The 27,010-nt window shown below is 35.1% G+C and overlaps 1 protein-coding gene and 1 pseudogene across 2 annotated transcripts; one reads left to right on the top strand and one right to left on the bottom strand.

The window, feature by feature from the left end:
- Positions 1 to 8,175, top strand: part of LOC107416149 (protein PIN-LIKES 2-like) — a 36,787-nt pseudogene extending 28,612 nt beyond the window's left edge.
- A 4,466-nt stretch (positions 8,176 to 12,641) lies between these two features.
- Positions 12,642 to 16,899, bottom strand: LOC107416156 ((-)-germacrene D synthase-like). Of its 2 annotated transcripts, XM_048472137.2 has the most exons (7): positions 16,762 to 16,899; positions 15,910 to 16,192; positions 15,187 to 15,559; positions 14,735 to 14,953; positions 14,394 to 14,532; positions 13,900 to 14,151; positions 12,642 to 13,410 (listed from the first exon to the last, which is right to left on the bottom strand). In XM_048472137.2, exons 1-7 carry the CDS (start codon positions 16,870 to 16,872, stop codon positions 13,102 to 13,104), a joined length of 1,686 nt encoding a protein of 561 aa, XP_048328094.2. In that variant the 5' UTR covers positions 16,873 to 16,899; the 3' UTR covers positions 12,642 to 13,101. The 2 variants fall into 2 exon arrangements, with proteins under 2 accessions (XP_048328094.2, XP_060672223.1); XM_060816240.1 differs by lacking the exon at positions 13,900 to 14,151.
- Positions 16,900 to 27,010: the final 10,111 nt, after the last annotated feature.

Below are 27,010 nucleotides of genomic sequence, written 5' to 3'. Positions count from 1 at the left end.
ACATTTATTAAGTCACATGTGGCACATCGTTACACGTTTAAAAATAATATTAAAATAATACAGTATTTTAAAACTTTGCAGGTCCATAACTTTTTAACCAGATATCCAATTTAAGCGTGCCGCTAGTCTATGAACTCGTATCGACGAGTACTCCACAACCATGCATGAGTTAAAGCTCAACTTTGCATGAATAAAAAGTCAACTCCGGCACCCTTGGATAGTTTGGACCCCAATCTTGTTTTGCTCATATCTTTCAAACCGTAGCTCCGTTTTCAACGTGCTACTAGTCTACAAACTCGTGCCAACGTGTACTTCATAACGGTACCTCAATCAACCTAGAATTTCATCCGAGTCAAAAAGTCAACTTTTGATCCCTTGGGTCAACGGTCAAAGTCAACGGTCAACGATCACCCTCAGTCAAAGTTGGAAAATTTCCGGTGTACTTCGGGACGGGGTGTTACAGCTGAGCTCGCCTTCAAGTGATCTTTCGAGTTGGTTGGCATGTGTAAGTGGTAGTTGGCCGGAGTTACTGTTATTCTTTTGGGAATGCTGTAAATTTGTGGAATCAACTTGTAGTATTGTGGGAGGAATAAGGAGATGAATATAGAAGTGTGTTTTCAGTGCAAGAAATTTGTGGTAAGTCCAACCCTTAGGGGAGGTTTTGCCGGATTTTCCATTGGAGGGTCCGGTAGGGTTTTTCTGGGATCAGGGCTTGTCTAGGGTTCCGGTGAGGAATTTTGGACGGGTCCTGACACCGAGCCTTTCTTCTTCTTCTTCCTTCTTTTTCTTTCTTTTCCTTTCCTTTTTTCTTCCTTTCGGGTCCTTGCCATTTCTTAAATTCCGGCCACCGGACGGCCACACCCGCTGGCCAGGAAGGAGCCCATTCCTCGGTGACACTACCCTCCAAATTTCCCTGCCAAACGCCGCCGGACGCGCCCAGATCGGGCCAGTGAAGTCGGCGATGGTGGTTTGAGTTTTTCGGTGATTCTCGCGATTTCCGGCCATCCCAGTTTCATCTTCCACCCTTTTCCCCCTATTTTGGGTCCTTTGAGTTCAAATATGGTCTCCAATTGTTTAAATTCAAAGTGATTCACGAGTTATGAAGAGGTGAAGTTCGGTCGGTACTTCCCGAGCAAATTCCGACCATCAATGGCAGAATTGGGGTCAATGGAGGCCGGAGCACGTGTGCGTCGTGGAATTGATCCCATGGAGGATCTTGGGTTAATTGCGTGCTCAAGGTGAGTGACCCACCTTCGAAATTAATTTTGGGAGTCAAATTAATTACGTTGTGATATTTTAATATTTGAATGTTTTTATTTTATGTTAATTGTTAGATAAATTGTGAATTAAATTTTGATGCCCATATTTGAATAAATTGAAATGTATGATTTTTGATAAATTATGGAAATCTAGATTTTATGACAATTTGATATTTAAAGGAATTGTAAAAGTAATATTATTTGATTTATTATGGAATTTATTTGTGAATTTATTTTAATTAATAAAAAATGTATTTATATAAATTTATGCATTGTGGAAATTATTTTATGGTATTGAGGATTTGTGGAATTAAATTATATATAAATTTATGTGGTTTTAAGGATATGTTGATTTAAATGGATTTTGAGGATTGCAGAAAAATATTGTTTTAAAGAATTATGTTTCAAAAATATTTATGCCATTGGAAAATTGTATATTTGAGTTGATGGAAATGAAAGTTGATGGATTTTAAAATTGTATAATTGTACCGATGGATTTATGATGAGGATTAAAGAAAAATGTGGGAATGTGAGTTTGAAAAATGGTATAATTCCCATGTTGAATTTTGGAAAAAAATATGTATTTTAATAATAAAATTGGTTATTTATTTTAGACGCACTCATATAGTACTGGTGTTCTGTACTGTGTATGTGGATGAGCGCGCAAGTTATAATGTCTCCCGTGAATTGCCATTGGACCGAGGGTAGGTAAGTTTGATATTGGCCATAAGCCGCCCCCTCCATGGCCAGGATGACGGTTCAAGCAGCGGTGCTGTTGGGACGCTAAAGTAACCGTATGCAAGTTTCTCTCTTTAACCTCCTGTTACACGGTGCTCGGGACGCTAGGTATCATGAGACATCACTGGTATATAGTGTGGTGCGTCAAGTAGCTTTTGATATTATTTCCAAATAATAATGTTTTTAAAGAGTATTTAAAATAAAATGTATCTAATGGAATTTTTATAATTTATTTAATCAATGTTTCTAAAATGCATTTTACCTTGATTGTTTTACTACTTAAATGGATTGGTGTTTTCAAATAAATTCTTTTATAGTTTTATCATTTACTTCAAATAGATGATTAAATTGATTTAAGTATTTCTTTATTAATTAAATGATTTATTTTACTATTTATATTGATTTGCTGATTTTAAAGCGATTTTACTATGTTCTTACCATTATTTTAAATGTAGGTTTTAATTTGATTTAATTATTCATTTATTTAATTGTTCAATTAATTGATTCATTCTAATTATTTTATTATTTCCTGAATTGTCTTAATGGAAGTTTCATTAATATTTTTGTATTATTTGTTTATGACATTTATTAATCATTTAGTAATTGTTACCAAATTATTTTTATTTATATTCCTATTTTATTTTCATTATAATTTTGGATGCTTGATTTATTATATTTTATTTGATATTTAGTTGACTAATTGATTCCTTGGTTTTCAGGGAATACAAATAACAGGTTTTGCAAAAATATTTTAAAAGGGAAACTTTTCCAACGGAGTGAATGGTGAGGGTTTTGAGAGAAAATATTATTTCCAATTAATTATTAATTAATTATTTATTTATTCTTAATTAATCAAGTGTACTATAATTATTATTGCTATTATTATTGTATAGTAGATTAGGTTACTCACTGAGATGATTAGCATATCATATTTTTAAATTCCGTTTCCCTAGGTCCAGGTTGGGAGACGTTAATCATCCGGGGCGAACTTGACGTCTCAGTTCATTGCCGAAAGTCCAAGAAGCATTTCCTCCCTTTTTCATTTTCATCTTGTATTGCTTCTTTATCTGATATTGTATTAATTTCATATTTATTTGTATAATGCTCTGTATACTGTATTGAACACATTTTATTAAATACTGCATTAATTCCCTATTATTATTTTGGAGTGCTGTAAATTTGTGGAAATAAATTGTAGTAAGATGGGAGGAATAAGGTGGCGTTTATAGAAATGTGTTTTCAGTGCAGAAAATATGTGGTAAGTTCAACCCTTAGGGGAGGTTCTGCCGGATTTTCCATTGGAAGGTCCGGTAGGGTTTCCCTGGGATCAGGGCTTGTCCAGGGTTCTGGTGAGGAATTTTGGACGGGTCCTGACAGCAACTCTCAAGCTTTTAAGAAAACTTGTCTTTGCTCTGTTTTTGCCCCGCCTCATTTTCACGAACCTCGGTCCATCCATTACTCTCCAGAATTTAACCCTCTGGTGGTTCATCCCTGTCAATGTTCTCCTCAACACTGCCATTAGCTGCATATTGGGATTGCTAGTGGCCATCATTTGCCTGCCGCTGCCTTAATATTTTCGGTTCACCGTCATCATGACGGCGTTCAAGAACACAGGTAATCTCCCTCTATCCATTGTTACATCTGGTGCCACAGCCAGGACAACCCATTTGGTCCAAAATGCCATGTCTCTGGTGTGGCTTATGTTGCTTTCTCTCAATGGGCCTATGCTATCCTTGTTTACACCCTTGTTTACCATATGATGGAGCCACCATTGGAGTACTACAAAATCACCAAGAAGAGGCTTAGATTGAGATTGAGGAATTGCCTATCAATGATCTTAGTGTTGTGATCCTTTGATCACCAAAAACATACAAAACTAATACAAAAAAATAAAGAGAGACAAAAGCATGAAAATTGAGAGGAAAAAGATGTATTATTTACTATGAAACTTATACATAAAAAAAACTTCTCTCAGCCTCTTTCAAAACTTGTATTACCTATACTGTGTGTTATGTGATACAAGAATGAGAAATTAAACATCTATTTATAATGCTTTCTCTAGGGTTTCTAGGGTTGAAACCTCAATGAGCTTGGGCTTTAAAAGATAATAGGCTGGACCCCATACTTAGCAGGCCACTCTGTCAGGACCCGTCCAGAATTCCTTCCCCGGAACCCTAGACAGCCCTAATCCCAGGGAAACCCTACCGGACCCTCCAACGGAAAATCCGACAGAGCCTCCCCTAAGGGATTTACTTACCACAAATTACCTGCACTGAAAACACACTTCTAAACTCATCCCCTTATTCCTCCCACAAACTACACCCGATTCCATAAATTTCAGCACTTCTCAAAAGCAACAACAGTCCAGTGCATAAATAAAACAGAAGTATCCCAATAGTATACAGAGCTTTAAGAAGTGCTAAACAACAGAAATAGAACAAGGCTGAAAGAAATAATACACTGAAATGAAAGAGTACAAAGAAACTTCTCGAAACACAACAGCAGCGGAAAACTTGGTTCGCTCCGGAAGAACGTCTACCACCACTTGCACCTAAGGGAACGGAATTTAAGAGTGTGAGATGCTAATCATCTCCGTGAGTAACCCGAACTACTGAACACCTTTTTGTGATAATAAAAATAATAGTAATAGCAATTAAGGAATAGAACAAATACCAGCAATTAATAAATAAATAATAATTACTGTTGGAAAATAATAATTTCCCCTCAAAACTCTCACCAATCGCTCCGTTTGAAATGTTCCCTTTTTAAAACCTTTTCGCAAAACCCAATGTACATACCTCCCAAAAACCAAGGGATTAAATAATTTAACAACAACAATTAAATAAATAAATACCCCAAATATAATTAAAATGTAATAAATTATGGTAAATAATTTTTGAACACCTTTGGGGTTTAAACCATTATTTGCAATTCACACCGACAATTACACCTGACGCACCACACCATATACCGGTGATGCCCTCCGATACCCAGCGTCCCGAGCACCGACTGGCGGGAGGTTAAAGAGAGAAACCTGCAGCGGTCGCTTCGGCGTCCCGACAGTACCGACTGCTAAAAACCATCACCCGGCCAAGGAGGGGGGCGGCTGTGGCCAATAACAACTTGCCTGCCCACGGTCCAATGGCAACTCACGGGTGAAGTAAAAACCGTGCGCTAAACCAGATAATAACCGCGCACTACCACGTGTCCATACACCATACACCAGAACACCAATACTGTATGAGTGCGTCTAAAAATAAAAAATAACAACCAACCGTACCGTTTTTCCAAAAACCACCGTGGGAAGTATACCAAATTTTCACAAAACACCATCCCACATATTTTTATTTAATAACCCGGTACGAAACATTGATAACCAACAAACCAAAATTTTCTCGAAATACGAAATGCAACCATAAAAATACCGTGGGCATAATTTATAAAATATAACCAAATATTTTCGTAAAATATTTAACCCAATTATGCCCGGAAAAATTAATTCTGAAAACCACATACAAATACCACCGAAATATACTTTGCTCATGCATAATAATTTAAACCACAATATAACCATAAATAAACCACACCACATGAGCATAATTTAAATATCAATTTAAATACCAATAAATATAATTAATTGCCCAAAATAATTTTTGAAGATGGGTCACTCACCTGAAGCGTGCAAATCAACTAAGATCCTCCTCGGGATCAACTCCACTACTCGCGCGTGCACCTAAACAACCACAGTGCACAAACCAAAAATATTAATATTTTATTCGGGTAATTCCCAAATGGATACCCGGGGAGCGAACACCAAGCGATAACTAAAGGGTTACGAGTTATATACCGAATCAAAGCTCGCGTGATGAGGATCACGGATTCGGTCTTACTTTCCGGTGATCGGACCCGACGGGGTCGGAATCTCACCGGAAAGCTTTTCGAGTTTCGGCTCCGCAATTCTCCCAAACCGTCGCGAATTGGCGAAAACGGAAGTCGGATTCGGGTTCAGGAGGTCGAACACTGCGGACTGGAGCTGGCCGAAATTTCCGGCTCCTCGCCGGAACAGTAATTTCCGGCGAGCCGCCACGGTCACCAGCAACCGTCGCCGGCGGCGGCGCGTGCGGTGGCCGTTGGTCGTGAAATTTTGCAGACTTGTAGATCTTGAGGATAGCAACCCAACGGGACCGGCGGTGAGCAAAACGGAGGTCGGACGGCGGAGAAATCGCCGTTTGAAGATTTCCGGCCCCTCGCCAGAAAACGCTCCGATCCCGGCGCGTCGGTGGTCCGATGGCCGTGATTTTTGGTGGGTCGGCCGGACTTGGGGAGAGGATCAAGGCTGTCAGGCGCGTGTGGCCGGAAAATGGCCGGAACAGTGTCGATTCGCGGTGGCCGGCGGTGGAGGGGTAAAACTCGCCGCCGAACTTCGGAGGTCCGATCCGGGCGCGTCCGGCGGCCGTTCGCCGTGAAATTTGGAGGTTTTGCCGAAAATGAGGAGAGCAAGCTTGCTGGCCGGTGCGTGCACTGTAGATAGGCCGGAACAGTGGAAAACTCCGATGGCCGGCGGTGGCTCTCTCTCTCTCTTTCTCTCTCCTCTCTCTCTTTCTCTCTCTTCCACGAGACTTTTAACAAATAAAAACCCCTGTGTGACACTGTTCATGCCACGTGGACCAATCAGAAGCTGACACGTGGCGTATCCGGTAAACTTCAAACGTCCATAACTTTTTAACCGGATGTCCGTTTTGAGCGTGCCGCTAGTCTGTGAACTCGTGTCAACGAGCACTTCACAACCATGCACGAGTCAAAGCTCAATTCCCCATAAACAAAAAGTCAACTCCGGCACCCCCTGGACAGTTTCGACTGCAACTTGTTTCGTCCATAACTTTCAAACCGTAGCTCCGTTTTTGACATGCTACCAGTCTACGAACTCGGGGCATCGTGCACTTCGCCATGGTACCCTGGTCAACTCGAAATTCCCACCGAGTCAAAAAGTCAACTTTTGACCCCTTCGGTCAACGATCAACAGTCAACCTCGGTCAATGTGCACGGATTTCGGTGCGATTTGGGACGGGGTGTTACAACTCCTTGTTGAAGCTGAATGGCATGGAATGGAAGACAATGAAACTGAACACTGCAAGACACCCCTTATTGTAACAGCCTAGTCGACCCGCATGTGATATTGTCCTTTTTGGGCCCCGCCCGTACGGTTTTAAGAGGCCTCACAAGGAAAAGGTATCCACAGCCTTATAGGCATGCTTCGTTCCCCTTTCCAATAGATATGGGATCTCACAATCCACCCTCCTTGGGGCCCAGCGTCCTTACTGACACACCTATCCAAGTACTGGCTCTGATATCAACTGTAACAGCCAAATCCACCTGCTCGTGATATTGTCCACTTTGGGCCCTGTTCGCACTGTTTTAAAAGGCCTTACAAGGAAAATGTATCCACAGCCTTATAAGGCATGCTTCATTCTCCTTTCCAACCGATGTGGGATCTCACATTATAGCCAGCCTTTTCAATAACATCTCAGGTGTTCCGAATATGAATAACCTGGAATTCGAATCCTTGAACAACAAAAATGCGGGTTGTAATACTGAATCCATTAGATGTTTGGCAGAGCCCAAGATTGTGAGAAAGATAAGGATAGTTGCAGAAAGCACTCCAATCCGTCACATTCTTTAGCCTCTGATAATTGTTTCTCTGTTGGCCATTGTCATCGGAGTATTTCTTGGGTTGAAAGCATTTGTTTTTGGAGATGATGCTATGCTTTCTTTCATCACGGATAGTCTAGCGATTCTAGCAGATGCAATGGTGCCTTCTGCTATGGTTGTTCTTGGAGGAATGCTTGCTGAGGGACCAACTGAATCTAATCTTGGAATAAGGATGACAACAATTGGTATCATTGTTGCAAGGCTTTTGGTGCTTCCTTTGGTTGGAATTGCAGTGGTACTTTTGGCTGACAGATTGAATTTGTTGGTACCTGGTGACCAATTGTATAAATATGTTCTCTTGCTGCAATACACAACACCAAGTTCTCTATTGTTGGGAGCAATTGCAAACCTGAGGGGTTATGTAGTGATAGAAGCTTCAGCACTGCTTTTCTAGCAGCATGTTTTCGCTGTTTTCTCTCTTTCATTGTATATAACTCTTTGCTTTAAAATGTTGCCAGCTTATATTTAATGAATATGCTTGATAGTGACAAACTTCTCTGTCTTGTTTAATTTCTTTGATTACTGAATACTTATATTCTTCTATTTTTCCCTTCCACTTTCTCTCCATCTTTCTAGTTTCCTCTCTCTGTTTTCAAATACCATTTAGAGTTTTCATATATATATATATATATATATAGGGAAAATGGTCTACATTCTTAGGGGGAAAAATGGTTTAGATCCTACCCAAGCCTAAAATCCAATCCAACTATGCTCGTTAGAATTCAGACCCAGATACTGAAAATGGACTTTATAAGGTGGTGATGGCCGTATTGTGCTCTTAATAAATGAAATAGTATTATTTACATCTAGTGGAAGAAAAGAAAACAAAAGATAAAGGAAAACACATGACACAAATGTTACACAGCATCTCCAATTGAGAGGTGGTATAATGAATGATTAAACATAAAATTATTTTTCAATGATAATGCATAAAAAAAGTCATTTATAACTATCAATTAATTAAATATTTTATTAAAATTTTCTTTTGAAGGAGTTGACATTTTAAGGAAAATTTTACTTTTAAAAAAATTTTAAAATATCTAACAGGTCTCTAATAGATATTCATTTTGATAATATTTGGGTCATATTACTTTGATATTTATTTTAAAAATTACAGTGAAATAGTAATTTTTTAAAAATACTTTTCGTATTGCTTATGCGGTATGTTTATTTTTATAATTCGCATCTCTACGAAAGATGCTTTTATACTTTAATTGTACAATATATATATTCCTTTCTGATTTAAAGTTAACCTTTTTGTTTTTTGGAATTTACAATTCCTTTATTCATGCCAATCAATTTTTTGTCAACCATTGATATATCGTATAGTTTTTTTTTTTTAATGAATAAATAAAAAAATTAATTAATAGTTAGTATGCATTACATTTAAGTGCTAAACACAGTAAATTTTTTTTTTATAATAATATCATATATTGGAATAATCTCTATTTAGTCATAAAAAAATTTAGTCTTAATTTGAGTTGGTTATAAATAAGAATAAACTCTACATTATAATAAATTATAATTTTTTTAAGTCTCATATTAAGGAATTTTATCTCTACATAATGATAATTATTCATTGCAAAATATATATGGTATCTTATAGTAAAAATTCATGATAATATAAAATATTTATGTAAAATCGCTTGAGACAATGATTTATTCATTAAAGTTATTATAATATTGCTAAAATTGCAAGGATATATAACTCATCGAAATGGATACTATTCTTATTGAAGTCAAAATATTTTTCACTGTAACTCCAGTAAATTATAATCTTTTTATAGTTATAAAATTAATTTTGTCCAAATAGTATAGCTATAAAGAGGTTTTGTAACTAGTATCGAAGTACTAATAATATACGATATAATTTATATTTAAAAGACCTAATTATCTGTCATCAATAAAATAATTTGGATATGGATAATTGCATGTAAGCAATTAATTATGCCATTTTGTTGTTAAACAAATACTGCATATTTGTAACACCCCGTCCCAAATCGCACCGGAATCCGTGCACGTTGACCGAGGTTGACTGTTGACCGAGCGGGTCAAAAGTTGACTTTTTGCTCTAGTTGGAATTTCGAGTTGACCAGGGTACCGTGGCGAAGTGCATGATGCCACGAGTTCGTAGACTAGTAGCACGTTGAAAACGGAGCTACGGTTTGAAAGTTATGGGCAAAACAAGTTGCGGTCCAAACTGTCCAAGGGGTGCCGGGATTGACTTTTTATTTATGGGGAAATGAGCTTTGACTCGTGCGTGGTTGTGAAGTGCTCGTCGATACGAGTTCACAGACTAGCGGCACGCTCAAAACGGACATACAGTTAAAAAGTTATGGACGTGTGAAGTTTGCCGGATACCGTAATATTTTAATGTTTTTAAGTCGGTGAACAGTGAAACACCACGTGTCAGCTTTTGATTGGTCCACGTGGCATGAACAGTGTCACACAGGGGTTTTTATTGGATAAAATTCTAGGGGAAGAGAGAGAAAGAGAGAGAGGAGAGAGAAAAAGAGAGAGAGTCCGCCGGCCGCCGGAATTTTTCAAACTTTTCGGCCGAGTTACTGTGCATGCACCGGCCAGCAAGCTTCCCCTCCCCATTTCCGGCAAAACCTCCAAGTTTCACGGCGATCGGCCGCTGGACGCGCCCGGATCGGACGTCCGAAGATTGGCGGCCAGTTTTTCCCTCCACCGCCGGCCATCGCCGATCGACCCACTTCCGGGCCATTTTCCGGCCACACGCGCTAGTCACCCTTGATCCTCTCCTCAAGTCCGGCCGACCCACCAAGTTTCACGGCCATCGGACCACCGACGCACCGGGATCGGAGCGTTTTCCGGCGACGGTTGCCGGTGACCGCGGCGGCTCGCCGGAAAGTACTGTTCCGGCGAGTACCCAGTTTTCCGGCCGGCTCCAGTCAACTGTGTTCGACCTCCTGAACCTGAATCCGGCATCCGTTTCCGCCAATTCGCGACGGTTTGGGAGAATTGCGGAGCCGAAACCCGAAAAGATTTCCGGCAAAATTCCGACCCCGTCGGGTCCAATCACCGGAAAGTAAGACCGAATTCGTGATCCTTATCACACGAGCTTCGATTCGGTATATAACTCGTAACCTTTAGATATCGTTTGGTGTTCGCTCCCCAGGTACCCATTTGGGAACTACCCGAATAAAATATTAATATTTTTGGTTGGTACACTGTGGTTGTGTAGGTGCGCGTACGAGTGGTGGAGTTGATCCCGAGGAGGATCTTAGTTGATTTACGCGCTCAAGGTGAGTGACCCACCTTCAAAAAATTATTTTGGGCAATTAATTATGTTTAATTGGTATTTAAATTGATATTTAAATTATGCTCATGTGGTGTGGTTTATTTATGGTTTTATTTTGATTTAATTTATTTGTTATGCATGAGCAAAGTGTATTTCGGTAGTATTTGTACGTGGTTTCAGTATTAATTTTTCGGGCATAATTGGGTTAAATATTTTACAAAAATATTGGTTTAAATTTATAAATTATGCCCGCGGTATTTTTATGGTTGCATCTCGTATTTCGAGAAAATTATGGTTGTTGTTATTGCTATTTCGTACCGGGTTGTTAAATAAAAATATGTGGGATGGTATTTTGTGAACGTTTGGTATATTTCCCACGGTAATTTTGGAAAGAAAAAAAAAACGGTACAGTTGGTTAATAATGTTTATTTTTAGACGCACTCATACAGTATTGGTGTTCTGGTGTATGGTGTATGGACACGTGGTAGCGCGCGGTTATTACTTCACCCGTGAGTTACCATTGGACCGTGGGCAGGCAAGGTTATTGTTGTGCACAGCCGCCCCCCTCCTTGGCCGGGTGATGGTTTCAGCAGCGGTACTGTCGGGACGCCGAAGTGACCGTTGCAGGTTTCTCTCTTTAACCCCCCCGCCAGTGGGTGCTCGGGACGCTGGGTATCGGAGGGCATCACCGGTATATGGTGTGGTGCGTCGGTGTAAATTGCAAATAATGTTTTAAACCCCAAAGGTGTTCAAAATTATTTACTATAATTTATTACATTTTAATTATATATTGGGGTATGTATTTATTTAATTATTGTTTATTAAATGGTTTAATCCCTTGGTTTTGGGAGGTATGTACATTGGGTTTTGCGAAAAGGTTTTAAAAAGGGAACATTTCAAACGGAGCGATTGGTGAGAGTTTTGAGGGAAATTAGTATTTTCCAACAGTTACTATTATTATTTATTAATTGTTGGTATTTGTTCTATTCCTTAATTGCTATTAATATTATTTTATTATCACTAAAGGTGTTCAGTAGTTAGGGTCACTCACGGAGATGATTAGCATCTCACACTCTTAAATTCCGTTCCCTTAGGTGCAAGTGGTGGTAGGCATTCTTCCGGAGCGAACCAAGTTTTCCACTGCTGTCGTGTTTTGAGAAGTATCTTTGTACTCTTTCATTTCAGTGTATTATTCTTTTCAGCTTTGTTGTATTTCTGTTGTTTAGCATTTCTTACAGCTCTGTATACTATTGGGATACTTATGTTTTATTTATGCACTGGACTGTTGTTGTTTTTGAGAAGTGCTGAAATTTGTGGAACAATTTGTAGTTTGCGGGAGGAATAAGGGGATGAGTATAGAAGTGTGTTTTCAGTGCAGGTAATTTGTGGTAAGTAAATCCCTTAGGGGAGGCTCTGTCGGATTTTCCGTTGGAGGGTCCGGTAGGGTTTTCCTGGGATCAGGGCTTGTCTAGGGTTCCGGGGAAGGAATTCTGGACGGGTCCTGACAATATTCCTTTTGAAAGAACTAATTAAATCACATGAAAAATGAAATTTTACCAATGATTAAAGTATATATTATAACAAAGTAAATAAGTCACTTTAAAAACATGAATATTCAAATTCACTTATTAATGCACCCATAAAATAGTCAAGAAACCAACAGGAAATCATAAGAGAAAATTAGAGAACTAATTCTTTCTCTTTATTTTATAATAATTCTATATATATAATATTTAAATTCACTTATTAGTACACTCTTAATAAACTCAACAAACAAACAGGAGATCGAAAGAGAAAATACAAAGGACTAAGTCTCCTTCTTTATTTTATAATTATTATATAATATAATATAATGAAATTCCGTTATCAGTACAACGTAATGGAAAAACCATGAAAATCTTACTTATCAACTTTTGGATTGCTTTAAAGGTCAACACTTGAGATTTAAAAATATATTTCATTTTGCTTTTTAGAGTTTTATTATTTTGCCAAACTCATATAATCCACTAATTTTAAATTTTAACAGCAATCCAAAAATTAATAATAAGAGATTTAATGGAAAATCCATTTTGATGTTCTAATAGGAAATCATTATGATTATATATATATTTATAGAGTTAGGATAACATATTATGGAAGAAGATGCTCATGAATGGGTATAGGATCGACAAGCAGCAAAGTAATGGTGTCTTTGATCAAATGAGAATTGGTATAACCATCACCGTCCTCATAAATAACATCTGACACACGTGCAATATTTAGAACGCAGTCAAGAACAGGGGTTGCTACAGCAGTTGGCTTCATGAACTCCTGGTTTATATCTTTCCAAGCATTTTCAATTTCTTGGTGCAACATTTTATGTGCCTCTTCTTCTTCAACTCCATGTTGTTCCATGCAACATTCAACCGCCGATGCACAATGTTCTCTCTTCTGCTCGAACTACCAATTAAAAAGATACAAAAAACACAAATAAATATATAGTTGCACACGACATAGACAATATGAAATAATTATATCATTGCTATCTGTATATATATAAGAGCAATGTAAAAATATAATAAAGGAATTCAAATGACTTGAAATGAAATTAATTAACTAAACCACATAGAAAAAAATGAAAAAAAAAAAAACTCTTGTTGTCTTATGAATTTGATGAACCATGCTAGTAATTTTGTTTTAAAAACTTTCATTTATGTAAGTGTGTAAGGCTAATTTTGTCAAATTCATTATAAAGAAATGCATAATTTTACAAAACTGATTTTTCTTTAAAAAAAAAAAAAAAAAGATAAAAAGGCAGTATGAAAATCTTCACAGTTTGGTTGATAGGTAAACTACAAAAAGTAATTTAGTTTGGGAGTAAAATGATATTAGTCTAATTATATATTTAGATAGTAACAATCAAATAAATATATATATATATTTAACAACCTTATGGGATTTAATGTCATTCAGCAATCTGCCAATAAGTGAAACAGCTTTAATGATTTTTGGTTTATTAGAGGCCCAAATGAACGTTTCTTCGGTTGCACTCCCCTCACCCATGCATAGAAGCGAGGCCGTTATTAAGGCATAAAAAGCAGCACTTACTTCCCCATTGGATATGTATTCCTCCAGCCTTGGAGTGTTCTTATTATGAAACCAATCAACTTCAGCAAAATAGGCTTGGACTAATTCTCTCATCTAAACTCATAAAAAAAAAAAGTAAAAAAAATAACATTTGTGGTATATAAGCATAACATATCAGGAAAATTATCATAAACAAATAAATTCTGCTCAAATAAACAAAGATTTATTTTTATCCCTCTAAGAAGTTATAAGAATATTTTTTTTTCTTTAATCTCGCTTTTACATTTGAAGATTTTGATTATTGAATAATTTAAACAAAAAATAAAGAAGATAAACTCAATATTAATTGGGCTCACCGCTTGTTTTGCATAAGCTAAACCATAGGATCTTCCTTCCTTGTCAATATGCTCCTCAAATTGACTATAAATATCCAAAATTTCCTGATATATCATTTTCATGTAATCTGGAAGAACATCTTTGGCACTAATATCCCACCTGAGAATCATTAATTAACAAAAAGTAACATCTTATCATATTTAAGGATCACAATTTTTACTATAATAAATAAATTAATTGAATATGATGGATTAAAAGAGAGGTTGGGGGGGGGGGGGGGGGGGAAGAGAACACTAGATCAACGAAATTCTAACCAATTCATATATGAGCTAAAAGCATAAATTAATTATAATTATATTACCTCATGACTGCTTCCGTAAAGAGTTTGATTTCTTCATATGTGCCATGAGCATCAACGGTATCATCTATGATGGATACCATGACTGCTACTTTGGTAACTAACACTCTTGCAAGGGAATATTGAGGCTCCAAAAACATTGCATAAATCCAAAAGTATAATTCTACCAGTCTGTCTCTTGCATAAGGCAACTTCCTTTTAAAGTCCAAGTTTTTCCACCACCTAAATAAATCACATATGTATAACACAACCATAATAACTTTCAGTAACATAAAAATTTATAATATATAATAATTATTTTGAATTAAATATACTAATTAAAGTGTGGAAGAAACATCACAACTTATTAAGTGGCAACATTAAAAACTCAATCTCTTTATAATATTGTCATGATCACATTTGAAGGATTTTATAAACAAAAAACTAGAGATACTTTCAAGTTGCTTTAGACATACCTTGAAAGGTTGGCTACTTCCTTTTGATGCAATGCTTGTAAAACACTAAAATCCAACTGTGCCAACTTCAACAAAGTTTCACTGTGGGAATTTTCTTTAAGATAGAAAGAGATGTAATGTCTTGTCTCTAACCTCGGTATGTTTTTACGGATGGACCGGTTAAGAGCAAAGGTGACCTTTCCGGCGAGGTCGGAGTTCATATTACCTAGCTTTGACTGAAGATGAGTGGTGGTGAAATCTAGGACTTCATCAAGAATTTCTTCCCCATGCATGCGAAGGTGTGCTGCCTCATACAGACTTAGCATGGAAGGAATATCAACAGTTAAAGATGCCTTAAACTTGCCATCTCCGTCCTTGAACTTGTTAAATACATCTTTTACAAAATAAACAACCAAAAATCCAATTGATCTTAAGATGGTAGACCAACCAAAACCAATTTATATATAAACTTTGAAAAGCTCAATAGAAAACAGTAGTTTTGATTATGTGAAAATATATAATTAATTATATATAGGTAGTTCGTCTATGTTTTTTTTTATTATCTAAATCTTTTTTTTTATCCTTTTTTTTCTTTTTATCATTGCTTTAATCCTCCATTAAAAAAAAAATTACTTATCACAAAAAAAAAAAAAACAATAATAATGATGATGATAACAATAACAAATCTAAGCTCATATAAAAAAATAAAAACATGAATTGAAGTGTATAGAGACAGAAACTTACCGCACGAAATATAATAACCATGTTGCCTAAGCAAACGAAACCAAAGTGAAATAGCGTAAAGATCACCATCCTCTTCATCATGAAAGCCATAAGAGCTATAGATCTTTTCTAATACTTCATTAATCTCCCTCTCAAAATGGTAAGACACACCTAAACGTTGGATTGCATCAATCAACTCCAACTTTTGCAAAGTTTTTTTCTGAGAATATTTCATTACCAACCCTTTAACTTCTTCCTTCAATTCTTCAACATGTTGCTGCATTTTTTCGATGTGCTCCTTTTGCTGCAAGGGCAAGTACGTATTGGTTAATTATTATTATGGGTACCAAGCTGTTTAAGTTGTTTATAATATATTATTATTTTATTGGTTTACGTTGAGTTGCACTTATCTCTTTTAAAATTTTTTTACATTTAGATTATATTAGTTTTTCAACCTATCAAATAATATAAACATGTTTTTTTAGCCCATGAAATTTTTTCTGGATACTTTGGTCTTAAACTTTAATTTTTGATGTACTGCTGGTCCTTTAACAATTTTTGGTCTACTTTTTAACAATTTCGACACATATATGGGGTCTTGTAGAAGTATCTGATTTTGTAATTTTGTTATTTCTTTATCATAATAAATATAGAGTATGTTTCAAAACTATTAAAAGTTAAATTTTAAAAATAATTTAAGAATTAAGGTGCACAAAACAATAAAATTTAGGAACAAAAGTGTCAAAAAAAGAGAGTTTATTTAAAGACCAAAAATAACAATTATGAATATAATTGAACGACTAATAGAATCCAATAAGCTACGTATACTAACAATAGAAAAAAAAAAATAATAAATAAAAAGCAGTTGCATACCACACAGTGAGAGAGGAAATAATCACCCCAAATGGTGGGATGAAATTCTGCAGAGGGACGGTTTTTATTTTGGGTAAAGGCTTCAGGAGCTGCTGAAGCTTGGATCGACATTTTGTTTTAAACGATATGGAAATTGAGTTGCCTATCTGCTTAATTTGCGTGTGATTAAAATGCTTATTTAGCTCAAGGTTTTATAGAGGGAGTTGAGTGCATGCATGGCTCCAAGTAGAAATTGAGTTGCCTATCTGCTTAATTAGCGTGTGATCGATATCATGTGCATGCATGATTCCAAGTGGGACCCGTGGAGTTGTTGTAGAATGAGGGTAGCACGGCGGTGAGGAATTGTTGTAGATTGAGGGACACGTAGTATGTGACCTGTGAGGAGTTGTTGTAGAATGAGGGTAGCATGTGGGACCCGTGAGGACTTCTTGTAGAATGAGGGACATGTAATATGTGAGACAGTGAGTAGTTGTTGTGATGTGACAAGACGGGAGGAGGAGTACTCTTCGAAGAGGCTGCTAAAGACAGCTAAATGTGGACTGGGTCCATTACGGCTTAGCGTGCAGAGAAGAAATTTGATGGAACAGGAAGCGAGGGTTAGTAGGGATGGCCATTTGTGTTTATTGTTGGATTCGTGTTCTGTTTAATAATCGTGTATAAAAAATATTTAATTTTAATTTGATTTATTTATTAATCGTGTTAAATATATAAAATAGTAATCTGGTCTGTTTATAAACAAATTAACCTGATAGGATCTGTTTAACATGATTACTTTAACAGATCATATTGACCTGATAATCTATTAACCTGAATATTAATCTGTTAATTTAAAAATTAAACTATTTATTACAAATTAACTTATTAATAATAAAAATTACTTTTAAAAATTTGTCTTTAAAAAATTAATAAAAAAAATTACTTTTATAAAGTTTTTAAATTTATAATATTTTTTACTTATTAAATAATATATTATGGCTAAAATTATAATTTAAAATTAAATGTAAATGGGTCATAGCGGATCAATTTCAAGTTAAACGGGTCAACTTGAAAATGACACGATTAATAATCGTGTTAAATGGATTGATCCGATTATGATCCGAATCCATTTATGAGAAACCCAAACACATTTATTTCGTATCGTTTTTGAGTCGTATCGCCGTATCATGACCTGGATTGCCACCTCTAAAAGTTAAAGTGATTAGATTTAATATTTTTTGAAATGTGGGATCCGGTTGAATCAGCATAAAGATAGCAATTTTGATTGAAAATTACATTTGGAATGATATAAATTTTACACATGATTCAACTTAAATATTTATATCTTTTACGAGGTAAACTATATCCAATAAAAATATATTATTCAGAATGAAAACTAAAATTTTATTTATATAAGGTTTAAAAAAAGAAAAACACTCATAGCCAAAACTTTTAAAAAAAAATTAAAATTTTTTTGAATAATTTTTGAAAAGGAGATTAAAAATTTAATATTTTAGTGGGAAGTTTATTAATTAAAATTAATAAAGTAGCAATAGAGCAAGCTTTCCAACATAGGGTAAAAGGCATTAAGCTTTGTGCAAGCAAAGTTAGAGTAGTTTCAATAATATAATGGTGTTTTCTTTTCACTTTTCTATTCTAATTATGACTTTGAGGATAAAGATGTTGAAAAATTATACCAAAATTATGTAAAATTGCTTTGAGGGATTGATATTCACCACTCCAGTTTGCTTGAAAGACTTTAATTCTTTTATGAGTTAAATTTTCAACCAATGCAAAAATATTGTTAATACTTCTTATCTTAATATCATGGGATATTGGTATATTGATTTATTAATTTGATTTTATTATTTTTTAAAATGATATTGGTATATTTATACTTATTTATATACTTATTATATTTAAACTTATTTATATATTTTTGTTACCAAATTAATTTATATAGTTTAAAATTTTGGAATATTGAAACCTTTTTAAAAGTACTAAATCTATTAATAATACATTATTTAGAACATAAGCTTTATATAATAACAAAAAAATGATAACTTTATAATATATAGGAATATCGATGATAAAGATGACCAAGTACATTTAATAGATACTTTAAAAAAAAAAATAGCTATAGATATAAAATCATATTTTCTGTTAAATTATAATGTATCTAAATGTTAAAACATAAATAGTAAGTATTGCAATATAATTGAGATAATGGGGGTTAATTAAATATTATTGAGTGGTTAATTATTTATTTGGTTCGCTAATTTATGTGCATAATTTTATTATTCATTATTCATTTTTTTTTATTAATAAATTACTCAGTATTCATTTGTTTATCATTGTTCATCCTTTTTTTAAATTTATTTCATTAAATTAAAAAGGATCCAAAAATTATTATTTTAAGTGAATCAAAACCCAGTAGTCTGACCCATTCTCAAATTCCAACAGCCCAACAAAATGTTTTTAGGTTTAAACCAAAGATCATCTCCTTCTTTTTTATCTTGCCTCCACGGCTTCCTACATGGATATGCAGAGCAATGAGATTTTATCACGACATCTTCAAAAAATGATTGAGATTTCGACAAAATGTCCATAAAATCGAAACTATCGACCACTATTCAAGTATCTCGTTGACAAATCGGGGAAACCAAGAAATATTTTTCTGTCGCCCCTCTATCGGTGCCGAACTTGTAAAAATTCCGATATACCTTCAATATTTTTTATGGTTTTGCCGATTTTTGCCGATATTCATCGACATCACCGATATTTCTGCGAAAATTCAGACAGACATTTCTTTCCCCCTCTATCGATGTCGATGATAATCGAAATCTGATATTATCGTTGATATTTTCCTCACTGGTTCTACCCTTCTAGTGAGTCAATTGGAGCTGGATCCCACACATTAGAAAAAATTAATTCTAATGGTGCATGACTAACAGTGGAAGATGGTGAAGTAAATAGGCGTTTAATTTTGCCTAATTGGCAGGTTTATTTTTCTCTAATTGGCAAGCAATGCAAGAAGAATCACTAGAAGATGGAATTGAAAAGGAGATATTACATTGTGATGCTACTTTATTCATAATAACATAACTAGGATGTCCTAAGCAATAGTGCATATGTAGGGGAAATTTAGAACTAACACATGATAAAGAATATGAAGCATTAGACAAACAAGAAACAAAAGTCCAAAGAGAAACATAAAACATTTTTGGTAGCAGCACTTGATAGAGCTCATCCTTAAGCAGTCCAACTGAGAAAAATCCTCTTTGTAGCCTTGTCCTTCATAAAAATAGACTGATTAGTAAATTGCACAATAACATTTTTATCAACAGTTAACTTGAAAATACTTAATATATTTTTTTTTAATCTGAGGAACATGTAACATATTATTCAACTTCATGGTTCTTGAACTTGTATAAGAAAAAAGAGCAACCAATATGAGATATAGGCAAACCTTAACCATTTCCAACAATTAATTTATCATCACCATAGTATTCACTTCGTTTTGCACTGATTAAGGGATAAGAAGTGACATAGTTAGTGGCTTCACTATCAAGTAACCATTTAGAATTAGTAGTGACACCCGATGAAGCATAAAAGGTATTGATATTTTGTGGACTTGTATAGTTTTCATCAAATCGGTACCAACAATGCTCTACACTATGGCTAGGAACTTTTCAAATTTGACAGTAAATCCTGTTGTTGGATCCGCTACAACCACGTCCCCTATTGAAGGAGGACCCACGGCCATGTAACTGATTTGTTGACGACGAGAAACAATTTTGGTTGTTGCCACGACTAGAAGTGAAACCACACCTAGGTTCAGGCTGTTTTGGCTGCTTAGTTGCAACATTTACAGATATAATATCATTTGGTGTAGCTTGTTGAATCTGCACTTCTTGACTCAAAAGGAGAGATTGTACTTCTTCCACTGCCATGGTGGTGCGACTAGCGTGAATATTAGCTATGACAGCATCATATTCCAAAGGTAAACCTGCAAGCAACTGTATTATGAAGTCTTCATCTGAGACAAAGAAACCTGCTATTGTTAAAGAATTAGCAATTTTTTTCATTGTTGAAAAGTAAAAGCTGATGAACAGAGATTCTTTTTTTGTGATCTGAAACTGTATCTTCAACTGCATTATTTTATCCTTTGATTGGCTACCAAATAATTGTTCAAGAGCACTCCAAAGTTGAAAGGCAGTGATTGGATTTGAAGCTTTGGTGATCTGTGTTTGAATGGTTGGTGAGGTGGAAGAAAGAATCCAGTTGACAAGAGCTTGATCAAGGCATCTCCATTGATGATAGGCCAGATTTGGAACTATCATACCTGCAAATTGACCGTCACTGGTTGTGTTGATGACAGAAGTGAGAGAAGGTATCAAGTCCCACATTGGTTGGAAAAGGGAACGAAACATGGCTTATAAGCGTGTGGATACCTTTCCCTTGTAGACGCGTTTTAAACCCTTGAGGGCTGGGTTGTAAAAGGATTCCCCATGCCCAAAGAGGACAATATCTGCATGCATGTTGTCTGGGCTGGGCTGTTACAGATGGTATCAAAGTTAGTACCCGGATCGGTGTGCCAGCAAGGACACTGAGCCCCAAGAGGGGAGGATTGTCAAGTTCCACATTGGTTGGAAAGGGGAACGAAACATGGCTTATAAGCGTGTGGATACCTTTCCCTTACAGACTCGTTTTAAACCCTTGAGGGCTGGGTTGTAAGAGGATTCTCCAGGCCCAAAAAGAACAATATCTGCATGCCGATGATCTAGGCTGGGCTATTACAGAAGGTGCCTGAAAGGTACCATCAACGAACCTTTCCAAGTTACAACCAATAATTGCCAGTAGAATTTGTGATCTCCATATTATATAATTATTTTGACCTAGTTGAAAAGGAAATGTATAGTTGGGCAGAGTAACTTCTGACAGAGAAGGAAAAGATGATGCATCCATTACTGTAGATGAATTAGAAGAAGAGTTGACCATGTGGATCAAAAAACTCATTTTGAGTATATCACTGTTGTGATACCATGAAAGCACAGACGTATGAACAAGAGAAAGATGTGCTTTTTTATTTCTGTTTTTAATTACTTGAATAGTTAAGATATAAATACATGATGTGGACTAGACTTTCGGTACTGCAAGGTTATCTGATATACATAATGGTTAACATACTGATACGGCTAGATATAACCAGGTGCAACAGTTATCTATTATTGGTAGTGGGACACCTAGCCATATAACCAAGTGTAACAGTTATCTATTATTAGTATTGGGACACCTATCTAAAACTGTATCATTAAAAACCTCCATGACACCTTGATTATCAATTATGAATTAAAAAATTTTAAATAACTGTCAGTGATTAAATTTACCGAAACAGTTAGTTTACCATTATAGCCTTTAAGGGGTTCATCAAATGGTAAATTATTATCTCATCTCAGCTTATGGTTCTAAATATGAATTTTACCAACCTCACACTAAAAATTAAAAGGGAATCAAAACTTATATAATTGATCATATATTAGGTCAATTTGACCAGTAAAACAGAAAAAAAAAATATATATATATATATATTGTTGGTTTAATGTTTTTCTGCACCTAGTTTAGTGCAAATAGGGCAGCCCTTTTTTTTAAAATAAATTGGGAAGGAGTATTTTAAAGCAAACTAGTTTAGTGCAAATAGGGTGGCCTTCTTTGTATCACCCCGTTTCGAAGTACGCTGGAATTTTCTCATGTTGACCAGGTTTGACTGCTGTTGATCGAGAAGGATCAAACTTTGACTTTTTTAACTTGGCAAGAATTCTAGGTTGACCAAGACACCATTATGAAGTATGCATTCATATGAGTCTGTAGACTAGTAGCACGTCGAAACGAAGCTACAGTTTGAAAGTTATGAGCAAAACAACTTGATGTCCGAACTATCCGGGGGGCCTGAGTTGACTTTTTTATTTTTGTGAAATTGAGCTTTGATTCATACATGATTGTGAAGTACTCATCAATACAAGTTCGTAGACTGGTGGTACGTCCGATTCGGACATGTGATTTTAAAGTTATGGACATGCAAAGTTTTTCAAATATCGTATTATTTTAATATTATTTTTTAACGTGTGAACAGTATATGCCACGTGTAACTTAGTATTTGGTGCCGTGTGTAATGATGAGAAAATGCCACATATCAGCCATAATTAAATATTACATTATTTTATTATTTTAATATTATTATATTTTATTTATTCCCTTTTCTTTTTCTTTTTCTTTTTCTTTCCTTTTCCCCACGTGGGAAAATAGAGGGGGGAGACCCCCGTTCCTTCTTCCTTTTCTTCTTCTTCTTTCTGGAATTCTCTGGAGCTCTCCCTCTCTTCCCTTCCCCGCTCATTCACGGCAACCATTTTCCATCACAAATTTCCTCTCAATTTTGGACACCCACCAAGAAATGTTTATACCAACTTGAAACCCAATTCCCAGGAAATCATAGCCATGTTTATCATGCCACAGAATGGTCTAGACTCGCCGAGAAGCCATGAAAATCGGTGAGGGATGCATTTTTCGATCGCTGTCTTCCGATGAGCATGAGGTCGAATGGGAGGTCCTTTCCCACAAATTCAGACCCCTAAGTCCATTTCCAAGCTCGGATTGGCTCAAAACTCACTCGTTTAGGAGATATGACAAAACCCATTTCGGCAACAAGGTCTCGGCGAGATTCTGGCCACCTCCAGCGTCGGTTAAAGCAATTGAAGGTATATTCTTGGTGCTCTCACCATAAGCTTCAAATTGGTAGTTAGAATGTGAGTTATAGTTGAGTATTTAGGAAGTTGCCATTGATGAAGCTAAGTTATGTTTATATTGAAATTGGATAGAAAATTGACAAGTCTTTAGTCAATTGTCATTACAGCTAAGTTCCTAATGATTGTTAGAGGCCAAAGGAATGATTAAATTAAATTAATCCTCAAGATGTTGAAAAACCCCAACTTTTGAGTTAAGGCTAATCGGGTTTTGTGTATATATATTTATGTATACGTATTTTTGTAAATATATATGTGTTCCATTCATGTATACATATGCGGATGCATAAGTGTTGGTGCATTCCATGGTATGTGCTAGTTTGATATTTATATAAATATATATATATATATATATATATATATATATATATATATTACTATATGCACATATATTTTGTAGGTATATGAACATGTGTATACATTTATTTTATTGCTGAAAGAATGTGTATGTGTATATGAACAAGTATAAATGAATATATATATATATACATTGAAGATATTTATATGTGCATATATACATATATATATGCTTGTGTATACATATGTATGTGTAGATAAATATATATAAATATTGTGTTATGGTAATTAATGTGTGTAATGCCTAAATAAAATTGTTCTTTAAAATTATGGTGTCAAAGTTATGTATAGCATTTAATTTATATCTTCGAAATTAAGGAAATTGTAGTTTTCAATTGTTGCAAAATTACTGTTAATTTTGTTGTTGAGGTTATGATGCATAACAAAAGTATTCTCATTTATTTACTTATATATAACATTTTATGTGGTTATAATGATATTTGATATGAATTGATTTTATTAATTTAGTATTTTCAAAATAAAAAAAAAAAATATATATATATATATATATATATATATATGTGTGTGTGTGTGTGTGTGTGTGTGTGTTATATTATAATATATTATGTTGTATATACCACACCATATGGGGACGATGATCCGATGTGGTCCATGTAGAGCTAGCCTCATAACTATGTTGCCTACAGGTCCAGGGGATTGGACGTCCAATCTAGGCAAAGCTAGTTATTTAATTTTCTTGTTTCTCTAGTGCAACTTATTTGTTGTTAAAATTTGCAATTCTTTTAAATTTTTATTTTACAATAAACTTGAGGAACAGGCGATGCATTAGAAATATGACGTGTTATCTATTTTTATTTATTTATTTAGATCCTTGATTGTTCATCTACGAATAAATACTAAAAATATTTCTTAAAAATGTGGAGCAAAGTTACTAAAGTGGTTGGTTAATTTTTTTTTTCAAGTATAGTTTATTTTCTTTTCAAGTCTCTCGAATTGTTTTTTTTTTTTTTCCATTTAGTGTATAGGCGACGCAATAATCTCAAAATGTGTCGCTTGTTTCGTACTTTATGAATTTTATTTTATTAGTTCTTTGATTGTTCATCTACAAATACAATTTAAAAAAAATGAAAATACAAGTTAATAGATTTGCAAGTTTAAACAGAAAATAAAATGTATTTGAAAAAAAATTATTTAAAGAAAAAAAAAAAACAGGTGACGCTGAAAGAAAATGTTGTGTCGCCTAGTCCCTTAATAAATATAGAACAGGCAATGCTAAATGAAGTAATTGCGTCACCTTTTCACTCAACAAATTTTTACATTTTTTTATTTAATTTTAATTTTTATCTTTTTTATTTATCTTTTTCTACAAATATTTTCAATACTTATTTGTAGATAAAAAAATAATTAAAGAAAAAAAAACATGGAACAGGCAATTCTTTTAAAAAAAAGTCGCTAAATATAGGAATAGATGAAGCATTTTTCAACAAATGCATCGCCTTTTCACCTAACCAATTTTTACCTTTTTTTATTTAATTTTAATTTTTTCATTTTTTTTTACCTTTTTCAACAAATATTTTCAGTGCTTATTAGTAGATTAAAAAAATAATTAAAGAAAAAATAAAAGAAACATGGAACAAGCGATGTTTTTAAAAAAGAGTCACCAAATAGGTGATGCATTTTTCAAAAAATGCATCGCCTTTTCACCCAATCAGTTTTTACTTTTTTTTATATAATTTTAACTTTTTTTATTTTATTTTGAAAGTTGTTTTTAGTAAATTTTTTTTTTTAATTTTGCAAATATGGTTTTTTTAATTTGTAGATAAGCATTCAAAAAACTAATTAAAGATTAAAAATAAAAAATAAAACATGGAATAGGCGATGCTTTTGGATGGAATTGCGTCGCCTGTTGTAACACCCCATCCTGAAGTATATCGGAATTTTTGCACATTGACCGAAGTTGATTGTTGATTGAGTGGGTCAAAATTTTGACTTTTTGTTTCAAATAGAATTTTGCGTTGTCTGAGGCACCGTTGTAGAGTACACATTGATATGAGATTGTTAGCACATAAAAAACGGAGATACCGTTTGAAAGTTACAAGCAAGACAAGTTGAGGTCCAAACTGTCAAAGGGATGCCAGAGTTGACTTTTTATTCATGTAAAGTTGAGCTTTGAATCATGCATGGTTGTGAAGTACTTGTCGATACGAGTTCATAGACTAGCGGAATGCCCGATTTGGACATATGGTTTGAAAGTTATGAACCTGTAAAGTTTTCTGAATATCGTAATATTTTAATATATTTTGACTTGAGTGAACAGTGTGTTACACGTGTAGTGTTTTCAGCCAATCCCGTGAGTGAACAGTGTCACCCACGGGTGGCTTTTATTTTGGCCAAAACACATGTGGGCCAGGGGGAAGAGAGAGAAAGAGGGGAGGAGAGAGAGAGAGAGAGAAGAGACCACACCACCGGCCACTGTTGTTTCTTCCATTCCAGCCATCTTTTTCATACACATGCCACCCCACCACCTCTGTCTCCTTATTTCCGGCCAGCCGATCGCCAACGCGCCCAGATCGAGGCATTTTCCAGTGACCACGTCGATTCCTTTCAACCCCGATTTCTTCCCCACCGGCCTCCGTTTGCCTCAAGATCGGTCCCATCCATTCACCCGCTCTTCGATCTACCTTTCCTCCAAAAATCACGGCCAGTGGCCACCAGATGCGCCTCCGGGGGTGACAGTTTCCGGTGACCATAGTGGTTTGTTAGAAAACCTAATTCCGGCAAGTTCCCAGTCACATCGCCCACCCTTTTCCATTAATTCCGACCCCCTGAACCCAAATCCAGTGACCACTTTCCTCAATTCTTAATGAATTGTGAAAATTGAAGGCCCCAAACCCGAGAGCTTTTCGGTGAGATTCCAACCACCATGAGTCCGATCTCCGGATAGTAAGACCAGATCCATAATCCTCACTTCACAAGCTTCGATTCGGTGCACGTGTGGGTCGAAAGATGGATCCTATGGAGGATCTTGATTGATACACGTGCCCAAGGTGAGTGACTCATCTTCAAAATTATTTTCAGATGATAAATTAATTATATTTTGGGATATTTTAATATTTGAATGTTTTTATTCTATGTTGACTATTTAATAAATTGTG

Source organism: Ziziphus jujuba, chromosome 4 (genome assembly GCF_031755915.1).
Source record: "Ziziphus jujuba cultivar Dongzao chromosome 4, ASM3175591v1".
NCBI lineage: Eukaryota > Viridiplantae > Streptophyta > Magnoliopsida > Rosales > Rhamnaceae > Ziziphus > Ziziphus jujuba.
Note: the sequence above shows the minus strand (reverse complement) of the source record. Positions and strands in the feature narration are given on the sequence as shown.